Source organism: Emys orbicularis, chromosome 3 (genome assembly GCF_028017835.1).
Source record: "Emys orbicularis isolate rEmyOrb1 chromosome 3, rEmyOrb1.hap1, whole genome shotgun sequence".
NCBI lineage: Eukaryota > Metazoa > Chordata > Testudines > Emydidae > Emys > Emys orbicularis.
The window spans coordinates 4,295,160-4,315,680 of record NC_088685.1 but is presented as its reverse complement, the minus strand read 5'-3'; the positions used below and the strand labels follow the sequence as shown (position 1 = coordinate 4,315,680).

Below are 20,521 nucleotides of genomic sequence, written 5' to 3'. Positions count from 1 at the left end.
AGAACCACCTAGCCACTTTGGTGGCACATGAACTGAGTTTCACAAAAGGTTCAGGAGAAGGGGAGGAAAAACCACCGTAGACGAGACGATCAAAGAACTGCCCCGGCAGCTAGGGGCACGATACGGGCTGCCGAGCAGCCCCCGCATTTCCTGTAAGGTAGAAGCCCCCGGATAAGTGGAGGCCCGTTGAAGTGCCTGGCTGCCCTAGCTGAGTGACAGAACCCAGGTGACTTCTCTCAAAGGGACATTCTGATGTACTGCGATTGCTGCTAAGGACCCAACAGCGGAGATGGTAGCGATTCTTCCTCTGGGACAGCCAGGGAGAGCTGCTTTTGGGGGGAGGGATAGCTCAGTGGTTTGAGCATTGGCCTGCTAAACCCAGGGCTGAGTTCAATCCGTCAGGGGGCCATTTAGGGATCTGGAGCAAAAATCTGTCTGGGGATTGGTCCTGCTTTGAGCAGCGGGGTGGACTAGATACCTCCTGAGGTGCCTTCCAACCCTGATATTCTATGATGGTAAGCTGCAAACACACCCGCAATTGACCTGATAGCAGGCTGCCTAGATACTGGGGTGACTGGTGTGCTGTGAACAGCAGATACACAGATCTGACGCAGTCTGCACAGACACGCATCTGCCGCTGTCTCTCAGGCCTCTTTTCCCAGACGCCACAATCACAAACGCAACACACCGAGCACGCATCTCGTCATCTCCCCCCAGCAAGCCGTCCCCATCCTCCTCCTCCAGCACAGGCAGTCCGCCAGTGATTCTGCCGTTCTCTATGCTCGCACCGCAGGGTGCAATTACCCTGAGATCAGTGGTGTGACTGCAGCACAGGCTAAAAATCTCGCTAGCACGGCTAAAACCAGCTGTGAGGATGCAGTGGCAGGGGCTGTAGCGTGGGCAGTCCAAGCACACCGGGGACCCTCGCAAGTACTTGCATTGCTAGCCTGAGCTGACGCCCATTCTGTCAGGAATCAGGGCCTGCAGCAGAGCCAATCTCCAGATTATCTACCGAGCGCAGCCGGCCTGTAGTAGACTGCCTGGTTGGCTGGAAGCATCAGCAGCCTGGCTTTTAAGCCCTGCAGCAGCAGCAGGGCAGTAGCTGCTCAAAGCACTCACTCTTCTCACTCCAGGTAACCCGGACCGGACCCTTGGCTCTGATTCCTGATCTCAGCTCTCACCCTGAGACTCTTGGCGCTGCCGCCTGCTCTAACCACTAGGCCTGATGCCTGTTCTAACCACTGGGCTCAACCACTCACGTCCTGGACACTGACACATGCTGCCCTGTTGTCACTGGTATTTTTCGCTGGGCTAGCTAACAGGTGTGCAGGCCCGTGGTGCAGTGCAGGCATAACGCGTATGTCGCCCCTCACATCCCAGCTGGCTGCTCAATCCTGCCGCTTCTTCCTTTGTAACATCTCCAAGATCCTTCCCTTCCTTCCCTCAGAACCCTGGCCCATGCTTTGACAGTTCCTGACACCTACCTGGCTTCCCTCCCACCTAGCCAACCCGCCACTGCGAAACCCAACGTCCTCTCTTGCTGCTCCCTCGGCACCACCCCCTTCCCAAAGGCCTCCCCGTTGGCTCTGCAATTGCAAACGACTTGCCTTCACTTCTCGGGCTCAACCCTGCTCCCGTCGCAGTTCTTGGCTGCCTGGCAGTACGCAGCAGCCTGGCTAAGATTCAGCACAGCAGCGGTTTCCTACCCTCTGTTGTGCGATCGTACCCAGGCTGTTCTGGCAGGGGGTCGGAACCGATCATCACCTAGCTCGACACGCACATCCTGCTTCAGCACCATGGTAAATATGTAAAGCCAGATCCTCAGCTGGTGGAAACTGACATCGCTCCATTCACTTCAGGATCTGGCTCCTCAAATAGATTCGGTGGAATTCCTGGTAGCTCTGGCAACATTTGTAGCTGAAAATCTTACTAATAATAAGAGCTTAAAGAGTAGCTATGAAGCTGTAATATATCCCCTCTTCTATCCCCCCGCCCCCCAAAGCCATTTATGCCTTCAGTAAGTCTGCACAGAATTTATACGAGTTGACATTATTCTCACGGTGGCTCATTGTAATGATTGCATGGAACCAGCTTTACTGCAATGCTAATACCCTTAGGCTTTCTGATTTCAGTGGGGAAAATTTACATTACAGCGAAAGCAAAGAAGGCAAACTTATGATGGATTCACAGACAGTGTGTTTGATCCCTGGTTTCGATTCTGCACGAGGCTGGATTGAACAGAGCACTTGCTTTTCTTTCTGACTGTGTTAATTCATAGGGGGATCCGGAGTGAATTTGGCTGCAAGATAAAGATTTTCTGCATATTGCCTCTAAAGAGCATTTTGGATGGTGAAAAATAACCGAGTGGTGAGGTTGTAACAATAGGATCTTGCCAAATAAGATGCTGCTTAGAAATCTAAAGATTTATGCTTTATAATCAACTGAAACATCTCAGAGGAGAAGAGAGAAATCTGTCCAATAGCTACTGTTATGGTGAACAACAACAAAAAAACATAGATGCAAAGGAACCCAAAGGGTCTAGCAAGGAAACCAATTAAATTCAATGGGAGGTGGGGTCCTAAATCCCATTGGTTCCTGTGAAAATCTCAGCCTGACAGTCTCTGTTGCGAGGGACTGATGGGGAGAGAATCAATGTGTATAATTCACGGTATGTGGGATCCAGACGCGGAGTGAGAACAAGATCGATTCTGCTTTAAGATAAACATTTATGACTCAACATATCTAGACTGCCCTAGGATATTTTTTTCCCCGTGTCTCAGTGGTGGAATCCTGAGAGACACTAGCCTGAGACACGTCTCTTGAAGACAGTCCTTAGTGTTGCCAAGTTCTCCTCGCTCTCAGCCAATCCTCATTTCACAGACGTACCATAACTGGCAGTTATTGTATGCCTCATATAAAATTATGGTGTGCTGCTTATTTGATGGACAGAATGCTCCAAATTACCCCTCTGGAATCTGGAGAGATGAAGCAAAGAAACAGTACCTGTTCCAGCTAGCTCCATTCTATCTGCACTGGGGAGAGGGAGAAAACCCAAACCCTACAACTAACTGGATTTTTTTCTTTCTTTCTTTTCCTATCAGTCCAAATTTCTTGTGCATGAAACGGCCTGGATTGGCATGGAAAATCTAGAGCACCTGCTGGGTTTTCAGACAGTAAGTGCATTCAGTGCTGGGAGCTTTCCTGAGCTCATCTTTAAATGAGAAGCAACGTCAAGGTCTTGCTCATTCGTGGTCATTAAAGGCCCCAGGGCACTTTTCATGAGAGCAGGAGTGTTAATCTCAGGGTCCTTGATAAAAAAAACCAGCTGTTTCCAACAATGGGCCAGATTCTGATCATCTGATTCATGCTGAGTATGGGACTAATCAGCATGAGCAAAGTATGAGAGTCTGGTCCATCGCTTCCTCTGTACTATGGACACTGTATTCCACCGCCTTTTCCAGCATGGAGAACGGTAAATAACAGTGATGCAGCCAGATTTGGGTGCAACACATGGGGCTCATGTGGGGCTTCTTCCCGCCTCCTACTCCACAATGTGGCTAGAGCGACTGTGATGCAAACCCCACATTGGCTAAGAAAGAGTTAATGAGCTGCCTGTGGCAGATGCCGGGCTGGGAGGGAGAGAGCACAGCTCAGCTGAGTGGGAAGGAGGGCGGATCTGGAGCTCGCACTTCCTGAAAGGCCTGGTTGGGATCAGGAGCTGCACACGAGACTGCGGCCTGCCAGAGCCTATCTGAGTGTAGGCAGACCTGAGCTGGGACTACTGTTCCAGTGACTTACCTGCTGGTGCTGGGTAAGTCTGATGCAGGAGGACTGCTAAATAAAAGACCTTTTGTTTTCTTACACCCAACTACCTGCTAGTAGTTTGCCCTGAACTGATGCCTGCCCTGGGTCACATCTAAGCAAGTGAGCCCACCCTTCCGGTACCTAAGGAGTGTTTGGTGCCCGTCTCCAAGGAACAGCTACTAAGAATGACTTGTTCAGCCACAAAGTCTGCCTTCCGTCACTGGCCATGCAAAGAAATGCTGGCAGGCCATGAAGCGATTGCACTGCAGAAACCAGGAGCTCTTCTAACTCTGCCAAATCACAACCACATTTCACCAGTCTGTGGAAAGGCCCATCCGTTCTCCGTGCCAAATTCCTCATCTCTTCTTCCACCTGGCACCAAAGCACTAGAGATATTTAAGAAGTCCCTTTTTTGTAATGGGAAAGGTGTTTGTTCCCCATCATCTTTGTTCTTGAAAATGGCTCAACCAATTTTGCTGAAACTTAAAAAGAAAACCTATCGCTCTCAGCCAAGAACAAACCGGTCAGAAAAGTAAGACTGACAAAGTGACAAGCAACTGTCAATGATTCCTCAAAATGGATACACTTGTGCAGCCTTAATTATTGCTTCCACCTTTAATAGAGAAACTGGCTCCCAGCTGGCACAAACTTGCCTGAAATCAATGGGAGTTAAGGGTCCAAATACCTTTAAAAAATCTAGCCTAAGAAAAAGAACAGGGAAAGAAGACAGATGAAGATGGGAAGAGAGGTGGTAGATGGTACAGCACCGTGTGCTGCTCTCCACACACAAAGGGAGGAAGAGCAGATACTCATCTGAATTCCCTGGGACAAGGGTGTTTCAGGCCGAACGGAAGATAAGTAAGGCTAAAAGCAGGTGAACTACTTTCAAGACATGGTAAGATACCGTAGTAGAGTGTGTTTGAAAAGTCTGTCTCGCTCGATCACATAACGTATTATGTATCAATAAGGAAATATTAATGAGGTGAGACAATCCTCCGCAGTTTTCTTCTACCACACAGTAAAAAAGGCATCTCCGACTCAGGCAGTCATCTTAAGAAATTAATGACATGGGATTTTAACTTAATTAACTGTTCTGTTCCCTCCCCCTGAGGCTCTGGGACTGGCCACTGTCACAGACAGGATACTGGGCTAGGTGGACTGCTGGTCTGACCCCGTATGGCCACTCTTCTGAAAACAGGTTGATCCATTAAATGATCTACAAGGATAGTCTGAACCTACAGAACCCTCAGACTTCTTACTGAGACTAGACACCACAAAACTGGTCCGACAAAGAAGCCCTAAATTTCAGCTGGAGAAAGCCTGCGAGTTGCAAGGACTTTAAAGGACACAGAGGAAACTCACCAGGAATGAAAAGCGTTGGCTGGTTTATGGAACACTGTAGTTGAGAATTTATAGGCACAAAAAACAGGAGGTGCAAAGCCATGCGTCCTACAGCAACCATATCTTGGCCTCTTTGTGCATATGCAGTGTTTTGCATGACTGTAAGTGCTGTTATCTAGGGGACTGGACCCAAGGCTGGGAGCCAGGACACCTGGGTTCTAATCACAGCTTAGCCATTGGCTTCCTGAGGCTGAAGGTCTCACATCCCCTCTCTCTATGCCTGAGCTGCCCCATCTGTCAAGGGGTGCTAATGATACTTGCCCACATTTGCAAAGCACTTTGAAACCAATGATTGATTGATTTCTATTATGGTAATGCCTAGAGGCCAAACTGAAATTAATGCATGGATGAAATGTGTTCTCTAAATGCAACATGTTATTCATTGTTGAATATCCCTCTAACCTATATGTGCAATGTGGCTAAACTAGGGGTGCCAAGTCAACCACACCTGCAAGTATTTCCCGACTTTGATATGATTCAAATCTCAACCTTAATATTTCTGCATCTTGACTTTCCTGGGGATTGTTTAAGAATTACTTTTGTGAAACCCACGAGCAAGGTGTGTACCTCATTTCCGACTCCCATGCTGACTGGGTCACTTAGAGGATAACAGCCTACTACTGTTAGCTCAAGTCAGAGAGATCTGGGTTGTGGATCTAAAGAGCCAAACACGGCTGATGACTCAAGTGGGAGTCAGTGGGAGTCCATGTGATTGAATTACTGTTTGTTTGTTTGTTTGTTTGTTTGTTTGTTTAAAATTGGGAAACTACATCTTAAACTATGTTAATATAACATTAAGGTTGCAAAGTTAGGAGATGCCAGTATTAAGGTTGCCTTTGCAACCCTTGTGCATGTGCATTATGATACAATCTATAATTGCATGATCACATAGTATTGCTTCCACAGGACTCCTGCCTCAGTGCACTGGATGGACCTGCTCTGAGAAGAATCAGGGATGTGCAGTGAAGGAGGCTGTTGTCTATTAGAACCGCTGTCTCATTTGTTGTTGCAGAAGTTGAAAAACGTATAGTAAAGGAGGCCAGGGATTGCAGGAAGAGTATGTCTGGCCTTGTGGTTAAGGCAGTTGAATGCCACCCTGGCGAACTGGAGTCTATCCTTGCCTGTTCCTACGTGATGAGGGGCAAGTCCCTTAACCCACACTTTTCACACCTGGCCATCACTTGTGTGTTCCTGCTTGGCTGGGTGTGCAACTTGAGTCACTTGGGATCTGATCTGGAGAAGTGCCGAGCACTTCCAGCTGCAGCCCACGTTGATTTGGAGCCATGCTTTGAAAAAAATATCCTAAGTACTACAATTGTTTAGTGTAAGTAATTAGCTCATAATCCGCTCCACCGTGCATTTAGCTGTGATGCTCAGAGACGAGCTCTTTGTGGCTCAAAAGTTTGTCTCTCTCCCCAACAGAAGTTGGTCCAATAAAAGCTACTCCCTCACCCACCTTGTCTCTCTGACATCCTCGGACCGACATGGCTACATCAACCCTGCATACATGAGGGAATCGGTAATTTTGTAGTCAGTGCAGACTTTGGAAAGGGCATGTTAAATAAGGCCTGGCACTACACGTTGAATGTATAGCATAAAATGAAATATTGAAGAGCTACCCATTCACTGAATAAGGCAGGGGCCTGTGGGAAAAAAGAATATGCAATCGTGTAATTAAATACATACAGTGCACATGCACAGGGGAATGAATACAGGTTGCATGGCAGCCTTCACTGTGGCATTTCCTAACTTTTGAGGGCCTGGCTCTGCAAACTTCACGTTCTTAACATAAGAACATAAGAACGGCCGTATTGGGTCAGATCAAAGGTCCATCCAGCCCAGTATCCTGTCTACCAACAGTGGCCAATGCCAGGTGCCCCAGAGGGAGTGAACCTAACAGGTAAGGATCAAGTGATCTCTCTCCTGCCATCCATCTCCACCCTCTGACAGACAGAAGCTAGGGACACCATTCCTTACCCATCCTGGCTAATAGCCTCCATGAATTTATCTAGTTCTCTTTTAAACCCTGTTATAGTCCTAGCCTTCACAACCTCCTCAGGCAAGGAGTTCCACAGGTTGACCGTGCGCTGTGTGAAGAACTTCCTTTTATTTGTTTTAAACCTGCTGCCCATTAATTTCATTTGGTGGCCCCTAGTTCTTATATTATGGGAACAAGTAAATAACTTTTCCTTATTCACTTTCTCCATGTTTTGGGATGTAAACAGGATCACAGAAATGGATATTCAGAGAGAAAAATGATTAGATCATCTAATCCCTCTCCTCTGGATGTACATGTCCCAAGCATCGGGGCTTTCACCACTTCCCCTGGGAAATGATTCTACAACCTACTAGAACTGAATTTCCCTTCTTCGAACCCCCTCCCCCCGCCACCCTGACCCATCCCTCTGCCTCCTTGGTGTTTTACAGTCTTCAGATACCTGCAGACCATCACATCCCTCTTTAGCTGCCACTTAGCTAAGCTACCCAGATGTAGCTCTTTGATCTTTTCTCACAGGCAGCTCTTTCCGACTCAGCCTGCTACTTACTACGCCTTTCCCATCCCAGTAATAATAGCTCTGGGACCAGAGAGAATCTACTGGCCGAGTGCGGCTGATAGAGGTTTGAGGGAGAGGGGAAATACACCAGAACCCTTATTTCCTCTTTCAAGATTAGGCCTAATTATGATCACGTTTCCCATTATTATACTGGGACAAAATCAGGATAAAGCCCTATGTGGTTGTGGAACTGCTTCTAGGTACATCGTCGTTCAGGGGCTCATCGACAAAAGAAGGAAACTACTTTGAACTCCAGTCTGTTACAATCCATGAACTGCCGTTCCCAAATGTGGCTGGATGTACCAGGTACCTCCTTGCGCTCTGTTAATTCAGAGGTGCCTAAGGAAAATTGGTTCTAAGCTATGGACACAGTGCGGCAGTGACTAATGGGTTAAATCTAGAGACGACAGCTGCCCTCTATAAAACTTGAGAGGCACTACACAGTTACACAAAGGGCCATGGAAAAGCATTTTGTGCCCAGCGATGACCTAGTTAAAGCTAATTTTCCAAGCAGCGTAACTGATACATGGTTTGGTGTCTCACTATCCCATTGTTACTCTTCTGGACTCCGCACGTAGACCTGGGGGCCAGAAACCAAAATGGGAATCGTGAGACACTAGAGGAATAGGGTTACTGTTTTCCCACCTCTGTGGTGTTAATGGAGTGGCATCCAGATGCCAGGGTAACTGCCTGGGCAGACTGCACTGTTACATCACAATCTGACTAGCTGATCCTAGGCACTAGGACAGCAAAATAAGAATGGGGGGAAGGAAGGGACCAAAGTAGGGAAAGGCCCGACTACCCAGCCTGTCTATTTCGGAGAGAGATAGGGTGAGAGAACATAGGACATCCTGAGAGGGCAAGCGGAGAGTGGGTCCTGGATCGGCCAGAGATGGAGCAGCTCCCAAGTGCCAGAAGTCACCAGAGAAGGGACCTACAATACTCTGGTTGTAAGCGCTTCGGGGCAAGAATTGAGTCTAACGACCTGCCTGGAAAGCCCCTAGAGCACAGCTGTTGCTATACAAACAATAAATAAGGGACGCCAGTTGTTTTGCTGCAGCTGAGAAAGCAATCAGCCCATTTGTCTCCGGCTGTGCAAAAAAGGGCCCATGGAAAACCCACCCAACATAAAGCACAGGGACTTTGCTTTTCCAGAGTCCAGATCACAGCCGGAACAGCAGACTGCTCCCTCTGAAAACCAATGATTTGACCCAGCTGTAAGGCTCCTCTTGGAAGCAGTGTGCTCTATGCAGGGAGCACTGCAGACATCACATTTGTAGCTAATACTGTAACTAATGTGGAGTACTGAGCTGTCAGTGCGGAGGAGTTTAATACTTGTAGTATAAAAACAGGGGACTGGATGACGAAGAGGACTGGTAATGGGATCGAGATCCTACCACCTCCTAGAAATCCATTCTGAGGGGTAGACCGAAAACAGTTCCCATCTGAGGGCTCTTTGGTGGGCTGCAATCCAGCTCCTGGACACCTTGTCCCCTTCAGAAAAACCCACCACCACAATTGGCATTTGCTGGCACAGTCTCCAGAGAAGCCAATGACTGCGGGTATGTTTACACAGCATGAAAAACCTGCAGCTGGCCCATGCCAGCTGATTCGGGCTCAGGGGCTGTTTCATTGCCGTGTAGCCTTCTGGTCTCAGGCTGGAAGTTCTCCCTCCGACAGAGTGCTGTCTACACAGCGGGCTAGGTTGGTAGAACATCATCACTCAAGAGGGTGGATTTTTCACCCCCCGAACGACATAGTTATACCGATATAAGTCTGTAATGTAGACCAGACCTGAGGTTCTATGGCACTGCTGCAAGAGAAATAATAAAAGGGAAGAGAAAGAAGTGGGGTTCTTCCAAAAGTGTTACATAGTGCATCTGATCCCTGCGCTCACACGGACTCTCTCCATCCGCAGGGCCCACGCCTGAAAACTCTGACACAGCCCACGTTGACGCTGATGAGACTACACATGTGAACAGAAACTGCTCAGGGGAGCAACGTTTCACAGGATCAGGCCCTTGCTTTGACGGCTACACTGCAGGCTCCGTACCACAGTCTAGCTGGCAATGTAAAAATGCTGCAATAATCTAACTTTCTTTCTAATTACAAGAACTATCACATTGAGACGAGATGTTAAACCAAAGTCCTGAGTCCCTGCGGTCATCAAAGGTCTTAAGCATAGGGTGTTAACCCCAGTGCTGAGGCCAAATTCCAAATCTCCTCCAGGTTCAATGGGGCTCTGCATACTACATTTCCTGTCTTAAACTGTTGTGCAGCATTGCTGTGAAGTGTTAAACACTGCCCTGGTTCACTCCAGACACCTCTTCTGTGCTAAACGCAATGATTTCTAATCACCTGTAAATCAGGGCTTAAAGCATTTGGGGGTCCTTATGTATTAAAAAAGGGAGAGATGCTCATGAATTATCAAATCAATATTTCACTTTAAGGTGACAACTAGATACAGGGCTAAAATTGCCAGTGACATCAGTGAATTTTCCCCAATGTAGCTACAACCCCGAGGCCAGGCAAACCATCTGTCATTTTAGCCAAAGCTGCAGCACAGCTGGCTCAAAGGCTTATAATATTTTATTCACAAAACATCCCGTGCTACAGCTAGTAGGCAGTCTGGTTCTGTGTCTCCAGGACATGGCAAGACTAATCCAGCTGAGCTGGAGATCTCCAGAGCAGGGCTTGCCTGATGGTGTTTTGAGGTGGATATCAGGTGTCTCCTGCTCACAGGCACCTCATTCTTGGTCCTTCTCATCATGTCCCTCAGCATCATACCAGACATCTGTCTCCACTACATCCTGACCTGCCAATGCCACAGGTTTCCCATTAGACTTCAGGTTTTCCATCCCCTTCTACAAGGAAGGCCTGTCAGTCTATAGGGAACTCACCTCTGATTGGCTGCCTTCCCCATGTCCCTGCCTCCTGGAGGCAGGCAGCCAACTGGGGTTTCTCAATGCGCTGAGCAGCTATTTCCCTTCTCCAATGCGCAGTTTCTGCCCTCTGACTCCTAATGCTGCCCCCCTGCTAGGGCTGGGAAGTGAAGAAACCACCTACTGTGCCAACCATGTGCGCGTGTATTCCCAGCTTCACCCTGCATTGAGAGGGGGCAGAGCAGCTGGGTAAACCGAGTAAAGCAACAGGGCAAGACGTGGCAGCCGCAGAATCTGAAGAGGCGTGCTTGGGAGCTCAAGTGGTGTTGGGGCTGGGGGGTGGATGAATTCATGGGGGGCTCTGCTTGGAGGGGAGCAGGTGATTAGTTCATGGAGGGGCCTCTGTGTATCTTTTCCTAGACTGTGTAGCTGCACCAATGCCATTCTTAGTATAGCCAGCAAAGCCACTATTTTCACTGGTGGAGTTTACCCTGCGTTATTCCCCAGTGGATAAAATCACAGCTTTGCCTGTCTACATAAAGAGTGGAACTGGGATAGCTACACTGATAGCAATACTGGGGGCAAATCCCCAGCTTGCAAAAGAGACAACTAAGAAGGGATATGCAGAGGTCTATAAACTCATGACTGGTGTGGAGAAAGTGAATAAGGAAGTGTTATTTACTCCTTCTCATAACACAAGAACTAGGGGCCACCCAATGAAATTAAAAGGCAGCAGGTTTCAAACAAGCATAAGGAAGTATTTCTTCACACAACGCACAGTCAGCCTGTGGAACTTGTTGGCAGAGGATGTTGTGAAGACCCAAAGTTTAACTGGCTTCAAAAAATAATTTAGATACGTCCCTGGAGGATAGGTCCATCAATGGCTGTTAGCCAAGATGGTCAGGGACACAGTCCCCTGCTCTGAGTGTACTGAAGCCTCTGACTGCCAGATGCTGGGACTGGATGACAGGGGATTGATCGCTCGATAAAGTGCCCTGTTCTGTTCATTCCCTCTGAAACACCTGGCACCAGCCACTGTGGGAATACAGGATCCTGGGCTAGATGGACCATTGGGCTGCCCAGTATGGCTGTTCTGTCCTAGACAGAGCCTGCTTAAATGTATGGAAATTTGCAGATTTATGCACATTGAAAATCTCCTTGGTTTGCCTGGAGATGTTGGCAGGTGTGATTATTCCTCCAACAGCACCAGACGGAGAGAGCGGCTCTCAGAGGTCCTGGCTGTCTTGGCCCGGAGTCTCATGGTAAATGTTAGGGTGAGCAGAGCTCCCTAGATCTGAGAGTTGGGAGAGAGGGATTTCTTGGGATGGGGGTGGGGGCAGGGCTTTGGAGCGGAGCCCGGAGCTGGAGCGCGGAGCAGCTCTGGAGCAGTAGAGCTGCAGGTGTTTGCCTGGAGCTGGAGCGGAGCCGGAGCACAGCTCCAAAGCCCTGGGTGGAGGGACGGCCTCTGCAATTTGTTTCTATTATCAATCCAACAGAGTCCAGAGCGGGAGGGGACCCGAACAGGCTATCATCATAACCCAGGAGAATTTGTTTGCCCTACCCAGGTTTCAATACTGCAAGCCCAAAGTAATTGATGAGAGCACATTACAAGGGTCCCTTTTCCTGGACACACCTTTGGTGGGCAGAGGGGTATCTGCACCCCTTGAGTCGCTATTGGTTTGAATCCCCTCCCTTTATGCCCCCTTCCTCCACCCCGTAAATTGCACCCGCCCTTTCTGTACCCCCGTAAACAGCAGCCTCCATGCACAACCCTATCTTATGATCTCTACGTGTACAACCCTGATCTCCCCCTCTATGCGTGATTCAAACCCTCTCCATTCTCCCCTTCCGGTGGGGGTATTGGGTCACCCGTGGGGAGAATGCATAGACTGGCGAGGGGGATTTTCCATACTCTGGGGTAGTTAGAGGGTGTTTTCCCCCAAGATAAGTGTAAGGAACTTGGGAAGAAATTATGTGGGATTCCCATGCCCCAGAGAGGATGTGTAGGGGATGATAGATGTGGGATGCCTCTAGGGAAGGGGGAGTGGAGGCAATGGGGGAGTGTCTGAAGGATGGGGGGAACATAGGGAGCAATGGATGGGGACACCTACTCCTGGAAAAGGGGGCTATATGGAGTGACAGAAGTAGCATGTGGGGGGTTAGAGATAGGAGGAACCCTCAAAAGCAGGGTCCTGGGCTTAATGGGAGGACATAGGGGACTGTGGAGGGGGTTCTCCTGGGGTTAATATGGGGATTATGGGTGTCCCCAGGAGTTAATGGGGATGTAGGGGGCTATGACGGTTAGTGGGGTGTGTGTGCAGGAAGCTATGGGAGGTGCAGGGAGCTATGGGGCTTCCAGGGGTTAATGGGGGGTGCAGCAGGCTATGGGGAGTCCCTGTGGGTTGATGTGAGGGTGCAGGGGGCTATGCAGTCCCTGTGAGTTAGTTGGGGGTGCAGGGGTGTGGGGTTCCCTGGGGGGTTAATGGGGGTAGAGAGGGTTATGGGAGGTCCCATGGGTTGATGGGGTGGAGGGGGATATGGGGAGTCCCGGGTGTTGATGGGATGCAGGGGTCCCTGTGGGTTGATGAGGAGTGCGGGGGACAATGGGGGTCCCTGTGAGTTAATGAGGGTACACGGGGGCTATGGGGGTTGGTGGGGGTGATGGGAGGTTATGAAGAGCGCAGGGGGCAATGGGGTGGGCCCAGCAGTTGATGGATTGTGTGTGCAGTGAGTGACGGGGATACAAGGGGCAATGGGGATGTTGATCGGGGGCTCAGGGGTTGGTGGGGGCATAGGGGGGCTATGGGGAGGTTGGTGGGGGTTCAGGGGGCTCATGGGGGGGGTCCTAAGAGTTGATGGGAGTGCAGGGCTGGTTGGTGGGGGAAGGGGTTATGGGGATGCAGGGGAGGTTGGTGGGGAGAAGGGGTTATGGGGGGAAGGGGATTGATGGGGGAAGGGGGCTCTGGGGTCAGGGAACTGATGGGGAGCACAGAGGAGGCTGGTGGGGAGGGACTATGGGGCTGTGCGGGGTTATGGGGGTGCAGGGGAGGTTGATGGGGGTCCCAGGAATTGATGGGGCTCGGGGGCTATGGGGTCGGGGGGCTGAGAGGCGGTACAGGGCACAGTGGGGCAATGGGGGGTGCAGAGGGTTATGGGGGTGCAGGGAGGCTATGGGGTGTGCAGAGGGTTATGGGGCTGGGGGTGCAGGGGAGCTATGGGGGTGCAGGGGAGGATGGTGGGGGAGCAGGGGAGCTATGGGGTGCAGGGGGCTATGGGGGTGCAGGAGAGGTTGGTGGGGGTGCAGGGGAGGTTGGTGGGGTACAGGGGAGCTATGGGGGTGCGGAGGTTTGTGGGGGGAAGGGGTTATGAGGGTGCAGAGGGTTATGGGGGTGCAGGGGAGCTATGGGGGGGTTCAGGGGAGGCTGGTGGGGGTGCAGAGGGCTATGGGGGCGATGGGGGGTCCCCCGTTACCCGGGCATGAGAGCCGGCGGTACGTAGGTGGCGCGGTTCTGGGTCAGGAGGGTCCCGGCGCTGCGGGAGGCCATGGCGCGGGCTCGGCTCGGTCCGGCCCCTCGCTCGCTCCGGGGCAGCCGCCAAGTGAGGCCGCGGCAGCGCCCGGGCGGGGCCGGGTCACAAACACCGTCACCGGGCAACGGGCCGGGCAAGGCGGCGGGCGGGGCCCGGCTGCGGGGCGGGGCCGCAAGGGGGACGGACACTCCCTGCCCCCCCCTTGACCCCCCCCAGAGCCCCCCCAGAGCCATGAGCCTCCCCACCCCGCCCCCCAGCCATCGGCCCCCTAGTGTCCCCCCAGAGCCATCAGCCCCCCCAGTGCCCCCCAGAACCCCCAGAGCCATGAGCCTCCCCTCCCTGCCCCCCCGCCATCGCCCCCCCAGTGCCCCCCCAGAGTCATGAGCCCCCCACCCCGCCCCCCAGCCATCGGCCCCACTGCGCCCCCAGAGCCAAGGGCCCCACACACCCGCCCCCCCAGCCATCATCCCCCTAGTGTCCCCCCAGCGCCCCCAGAGCCATGAGCCCCCCACTCCGCCATCAGCCCCCCCAGTGCCCCCCAGTGCCCCCAGAGCCATGAGCCCCACACACCCGCCCCCCAGCCATTGGCCCCCCTAGTGTCCCCCCAGTGCCTCCAGAGCCATGAGCCCCACACACCCCTGCCCCCCCAGCCATCGGCCCCCCAGCGCCCCCAGAGCCATGAGCCCCCCCACCCCGCCATCAGCCCCCCCAGTGCCTCCCAGAACCCCCAGAGCCATGAGCCTCCCCACCCCGCCCCCCAGCCATCGGCCCCCCAGCGCCCCCAGAGCCATGAGCCCCCCACCCCGCTCCCAGAACCATGAGCCCCCCCACCCCACCATCAGCCCCCCCAGTGCCTCCCAGAACCCCCAGAGCCATGAGCCTCCCCACCCCGCCCCCCAGCCATCGGCCCCCTAGTGCCCCCCAAGAGCCATGAGTCCCACACACCCCCGCCCCCCCAGCCATCGGCCCCCTAGTGTCCCCCCAGTGCCCCCAGAGCCATGAGCCCCCCACCCCACCCTCCAGCCATTGGCCCCACTGCGCCCCCAGAGCCATGAGCCCCACACACCCGCCCCCCAGCCATTGGCCCTCCTAGTGCCCCCCTGAGCGCCCCCAGAGCCATGAGCCCCCCCACCCTGCCCCCCCAGCCATTGGCCCCTCTAGTGCCCCCCCAGCACCCCCAGAACCATGAGCCCCACACAACCCTCCCCCAGCCATCGGCCCCCTAGTGCCCCCCCAGCGCCCCCAGAGCCATGAGTCCCCCCTCCCTGCCCCCCAGCCATCGGCCCCCTAGTGCCCCCCAAGAGCCATGAGCCCCACACACCCCCGCCCCCCAGCCATCGGCCCCCTAGTGCCCCCCAAGAGCCATGAGCCCCACACACCCCCGCCCCCCCAGCCATCGGCCCCTTAGTGCCCCCCCAGCGCCCCCAGAGCCATGAGCCCCCCACCCCGCCCCCCAGCCATCGGCCCCACTGCGCCCCCAGAACCATGAGCCCCACACACCCGCCCCCCAGCCATTGGCCCCCCTAGTGTCCCCCCAGTGCCTCCAGAGCCATGAGCCCCACACACCCCTGCCACCCCAGCCATTGGCCCCCCTAGTGCCCCCCTGAGCGCCCCCAGAGCCATGAGCCCCCCCCACCCTGCCCTCCCAGCCATTGGCCCCTCTAGTGCCCCCCCAGCACCCTCAGAACCATGAGCCCCACACAACAGGAGAGTTCGGGGCCATGGAAGACATGTGGGAGTCAAGGAGGAAGTGATTGATCAATACCCATCCACAGAGCGTTTTTTGTGAAAGGTTAATAACATAAGAACTGCTATACAGTCTGTCTAGCCCAGTATCCTATCTCCAACAGCGGCCAGTACCAGAGCTTCAGGGGCAGTATACAGAAGAGGGTAATTTTGGAGAGATCTATCCCTGTGTTCCCCTCCTGGCTTCTGGCAGTCAGAGGTGTAGGATCACCCCGAGCATGGAGTTATATCCCTGACCAGCTTGGCTAATAACAGTTGATGGACCCATCCTCCATGAACTTCTCTAAACCCAGTTATACTTTTGGCCATCACAACATCCCATGGCAATGAGTTCCGCAGATTAATTGTGTGTTATGTGAAAAACTACTCCCTCTTGTTTGTATTAAACAGGCTGCCTATTAATTTCATTGGGTGACCCTTGGTTTTTCTTTTATGGGAAAGGGTAAATAACTTACCCACGAAAGCTTATGCTCCCAATACTTCTGTTAGTCTTAAAGGTGCCACAGGACCCTCTGTTGCTTTTTACAGATTCAGACTAACACGGCTACCCCTCTGATACTTAATGCTTCTCTACTCACTTTCTCCACACCAGCCATGATTTTATAGATCTCTATCATATCTCCCCTAAGTTGTCTCTTTTGTAAGCTTAACAGCCCTCATCTTTTTAGTCTTTCCTTGTATGGAAGCCATTCCGTACCCTTGATCATTTTTGTTGCCCGTCTCTGAACCTTTCCAGTTCCACTATATCCTTTTTGAGATGGGGCAACCAGAACTGGACACAGTACTCAAGGTGTGGGCTGTTTTCTGTTTATGCAGAGCAGAACTCCCATGAGAGGTATGTTTTGTTTGCACTAAACCAAGGTTACTCATTGCCACTTCTGGTGTGTGCATGAGAAAGGCCACGGCTCTCTCACTGGCTGGTTTTCAGCATTGTCAACAGCACGCGCACACACACCGTGTCTGCAACTGCAGGGTCAAGGCGGTCTCCTTTGCCATTCTCAGCCCCGATTTCGAGAGGCTTGCAAGTCCAGTTGTATACGTTTGTTCCAGGCTGGAGTTTAACATTCACACCACCTTGGCAGAGAAACCGCAATCCTGGCTGATTTCATGTTATGAAATTAGTTGGTAGCCAAATGAAGCGTCACATCCTGCACCCATTTAGTCAGTGACAAAACTCTCCTTGCCTTCAGCGCATGCGAGATTTTGGCCCCAAATTGAGGATAAGAAATACAAGATGGGAGGGCTTCTACACTGCACTTCAAAACTATCTTTTAAGATTGTCATTTACAGACCAGTATTCCTTAGCAGTTCCATTATTCCATATTAGACAGGAAGGATAATCATCTGGAGCGGGACACAAGAGAGCTATGTTCTGTTCCCGGCTCTCCCACCGTCTGGCTGTGTGATCTTGGCCACTTACTTGTATTTGTATTATCGTCGTGCCTAGGAGACCCAGTCCCTACAAGACCCTGTTGTGCTAGGCGCTATACAAACACAGAAGAGAAATTCTGTATTCCAAAGAGGTTACAATCCCAATATAGGACCAGAGACACAGATGGATACATACACACCTACCAGGGGAGTACAAGGAAACAGTGAGAAGATATTAGTCTCTGTGCCTGTTTCCCCATCAGTAAAATGGGGAAGATGATAATACCACATCTCTATTTTTTATAAGGGCCCTCAGAAGCTGCTAAAGGAGTGCAAAGTGTTGTTAGCTATCGCAACTGATAGCCACTCCCTGGATGAGCCTAATCCGATGTTGCTTTGTTTGTTCCTGCCCTCCTCTCAGTGCCTGGTCAGTGAACGGCCATAGGTTAGGTGATGGAACACTGAAATGACGTAAATTAGCCAGCCATTATCTTCCTCTTCAGTGCCATGGTGATGTCAGAGATCATTTCAGCCCATCCCCTTTCTCTGTTGTCCTCTTCCCCTTCCCCTCGTGTATGGCAGGCCTATAGGTTAAAAGTGTCTTAACGTTTACAAGTCTCAGTGGTATTATCATCCAGAGTCAGCTCTTTAACCCAAATGTTTGACAGTTCTTCCCAACTACCGTAAGATAAAATTCCTTAGACCAGGGGTCGGCAACCTTCAGCATGCGGCCCATCAGGGTAATCTGCTGGTGGGCCGTGAGACATTTTGTTTACGTTGACCGTCCGCAGGCACGGCCCCCCGCAGCTCCCAGTGGCCGCAGCTCATCGTTCCTGGCCAATGGGAACCGCGGGAAGCGGTGGACCACAGGGACGTGCTGGCCGCCGCTTCCCGCAGTTCCCATTGGCCGGGAACAGCGAACCACAGTCACTGGGAGCTGCAGGGGGCTGTGCCTGCGGATGGTCAACGTAAACAAAAGGTCTCACGGCCCGCCAGCAGATTACCCTGATGGGCTGCGTGCCGAAGGTTGCCAACCCCTGCAGTACACAGTGGTTGCTACCATAAATACATAATTACACACAAAAAGTGAGGTTAAAAGAACATTCTTAAGGTTGCCAAGTCAAGCACTTAAAACTTAGGAAGTACCATAATTAAAGTTTCCCGTGCAATTTAATTTGCCCCCCTTGCGTGTACACATCATGGTACAGTCTATAATGATGTAATCCCCTGCAGTTTTTTCCACAGGAGTGCTTGACTTGGCAACCTTAAAATGTTCTTCTAACAGAGGTTTATTGTATGTAATTTTGTAGGTTTTTAAAAAAGCAAACTTGAAGAAACAGAAATTCCATCAAGTGGCATCATATTGACTCCCAAGTGGTTCATCAGCAGTGGAACCTTTAGATCCACCACACAGATCTCTTCCACGTTAGCTAACTGAGTAATTTACAGCAGTCGTAGGCTGTCTCCTGCTATGGAGACCAGCACAAGAGAGGGGTGAGCCACATGCTTTCTGTTGGGTTTCACTGATATTTGCTGCCAGCAGAGGAATGGTGAGACTCAGGATGTTGGATTCCATTCCAGGCTCTGGAGGGGAATATGCACCTCAAGAGCATGGGTATCAACCTCAGGACAGACTGTTAGGAACCAGGGCACAAGCCCCAAATTGGCTATGAAGTTCTGTACTTCAATTTCACCAACCAGTGATAGTCAACCTGTGGAACTCAGTGCCGGGGGTGTTGTGAAGGCCAAAAGTATAACTGGGTTCAGAAAAGAACGAGCTAAGTTCATGGAGGACAGGTCCATCAATGGTTATTAGCCAAGATGGTCAGGGTCGCAACTTCATGCTCTGGGAGTCCCTAAGCCTCTGACTGCCAGGTGATGGGACTTGAAGACAGGGGATGGATCACTCAATCATTGCCCTGTTCTGTTCACTCCCTGTGAAGCATCTGGCATTAGCCGTTGTCAGAAGACAGGATGCTGGACTAGATGGACCATGGGCTGACCCAGTCTGGCTGGTCTTATGTTCTTAATAAATAATAATACCACAGAATGGTGGGAACTGCTTAGCTTTCAGTCATAGAGGACAGGTAATTATTAGGCTGAGAGTGCATTGCTCCTCTGAAAAGATCTTAACAGAGCTGCTCCCTGTGTGTATTCAGAGTCCTAAATGTTGACTTTAGAATAAGCTGCTGTTGCTTTTGACTCTGTTTCCTCCTGCAGAGCCAGCCCAGCTGTTTCACGAGGTGGATCCATTGTCGTTCCCGATGAATCCAGGGAGCTGGATTCTACTGTCATTCAAACGTCATCAACAGAACCATGGGCAGCAGGCATTATAGGTCGGGGGAGGCTGTGCCTCCCCACACCGCCTGGCGTGGCCCCGCCCACGCTCCACCCTTAGGCCCCCTCCTGCCTGCTTCCAGTTTTCTTCCTGCTCTTCCATGGCCCAGAGGCTGGGACTGGGGTAGGCAGACTGGGGCCGGTGCTCGCGAGGCCCATGGCTGTGGTTGGGAGCATAGGCGCCGACTTCCCCTCTGCCCGGCGGTGCTTGACCCCGCCCGCCCCTGTCCCACCTCTTCCCGCCGCTGCACCGCCCTCGCCCTGCCCCCATTCCATCCCTTCCCCAAAGTCCCCGCCCCCTTCCCACCCCCATTCCACCCCCTTCCCCCAAGTCCCCGCCCCTGCCCTGCCTCCTCCCCTGAGCGTGCTGCGTCCTGCTCCTCCCCCTCCCACCGGGAAAGTCCTAAGCGCCGCCAAACAGCTGTTAGGCGGTGGGGGGAGGGGGGAAGCGCTGGGAGTGAGGGGGAGGAGTGGGGACGTGGCGTGCTTGGGAGGGCGGGAGGAGGCGAGCTAATTTTTCCCCGTGGGTGCTCCAGCCCCGGAGCACCTATGGAGTTGGCGCCTATGGTTGGAAGCGCTGGGACCGCACCGCCCGCCTACCCCTCTGGAGCTGGGGCCAAGTCACTTGCCCAGGGCTGGGGGTGCATGGCAGGGTCGGCAGCCACGGGGGGATGCTCTGGGCTCCAGCAGGGGAGGGGGCAGTGGAAGAGGAGGGAGGGGCCGAGGGCTAGCCTCCCCCAACGACTTGTTCACCCGCCACCCATGAACAGAACTGATGTTAAAATTCCAGTCGTGGGGCCAGATTCTCCGCTCGCTCACATCCACGCAGGCCCATTTGAATCAGTGGAGCTGCGCAGGTGTGCGTGGGGGCAGAGTTTGTAGACAATGGGATCAGAT

At 52.3% G+C, this 20,521-nt stretch overlaps 1 protein-coding gene across 1 annotated transcript in view; it reads right to left on the bottom strand.

Annotated features, from left to right (window-relative positions):
- Positions 1–14,187, bottom strand: part of CIMIP2C (ciliary microtubule inner protein 2C) — a 44,274-nt gene extending 30,087 nt beyond the window's left edge. The window contains exon 1 of the mRNA XM_065402266.1: positions 14,114–14,187. Coding sequence (XP_065258338.1) covers positions 14,114–14,187 — 74 coding nt within the window. The remainder of the gene's footprint in view (positions 1–14,113) is intronic.
- Positions 14,188–20,521: the final 6,334 nt, after the last annotated feature.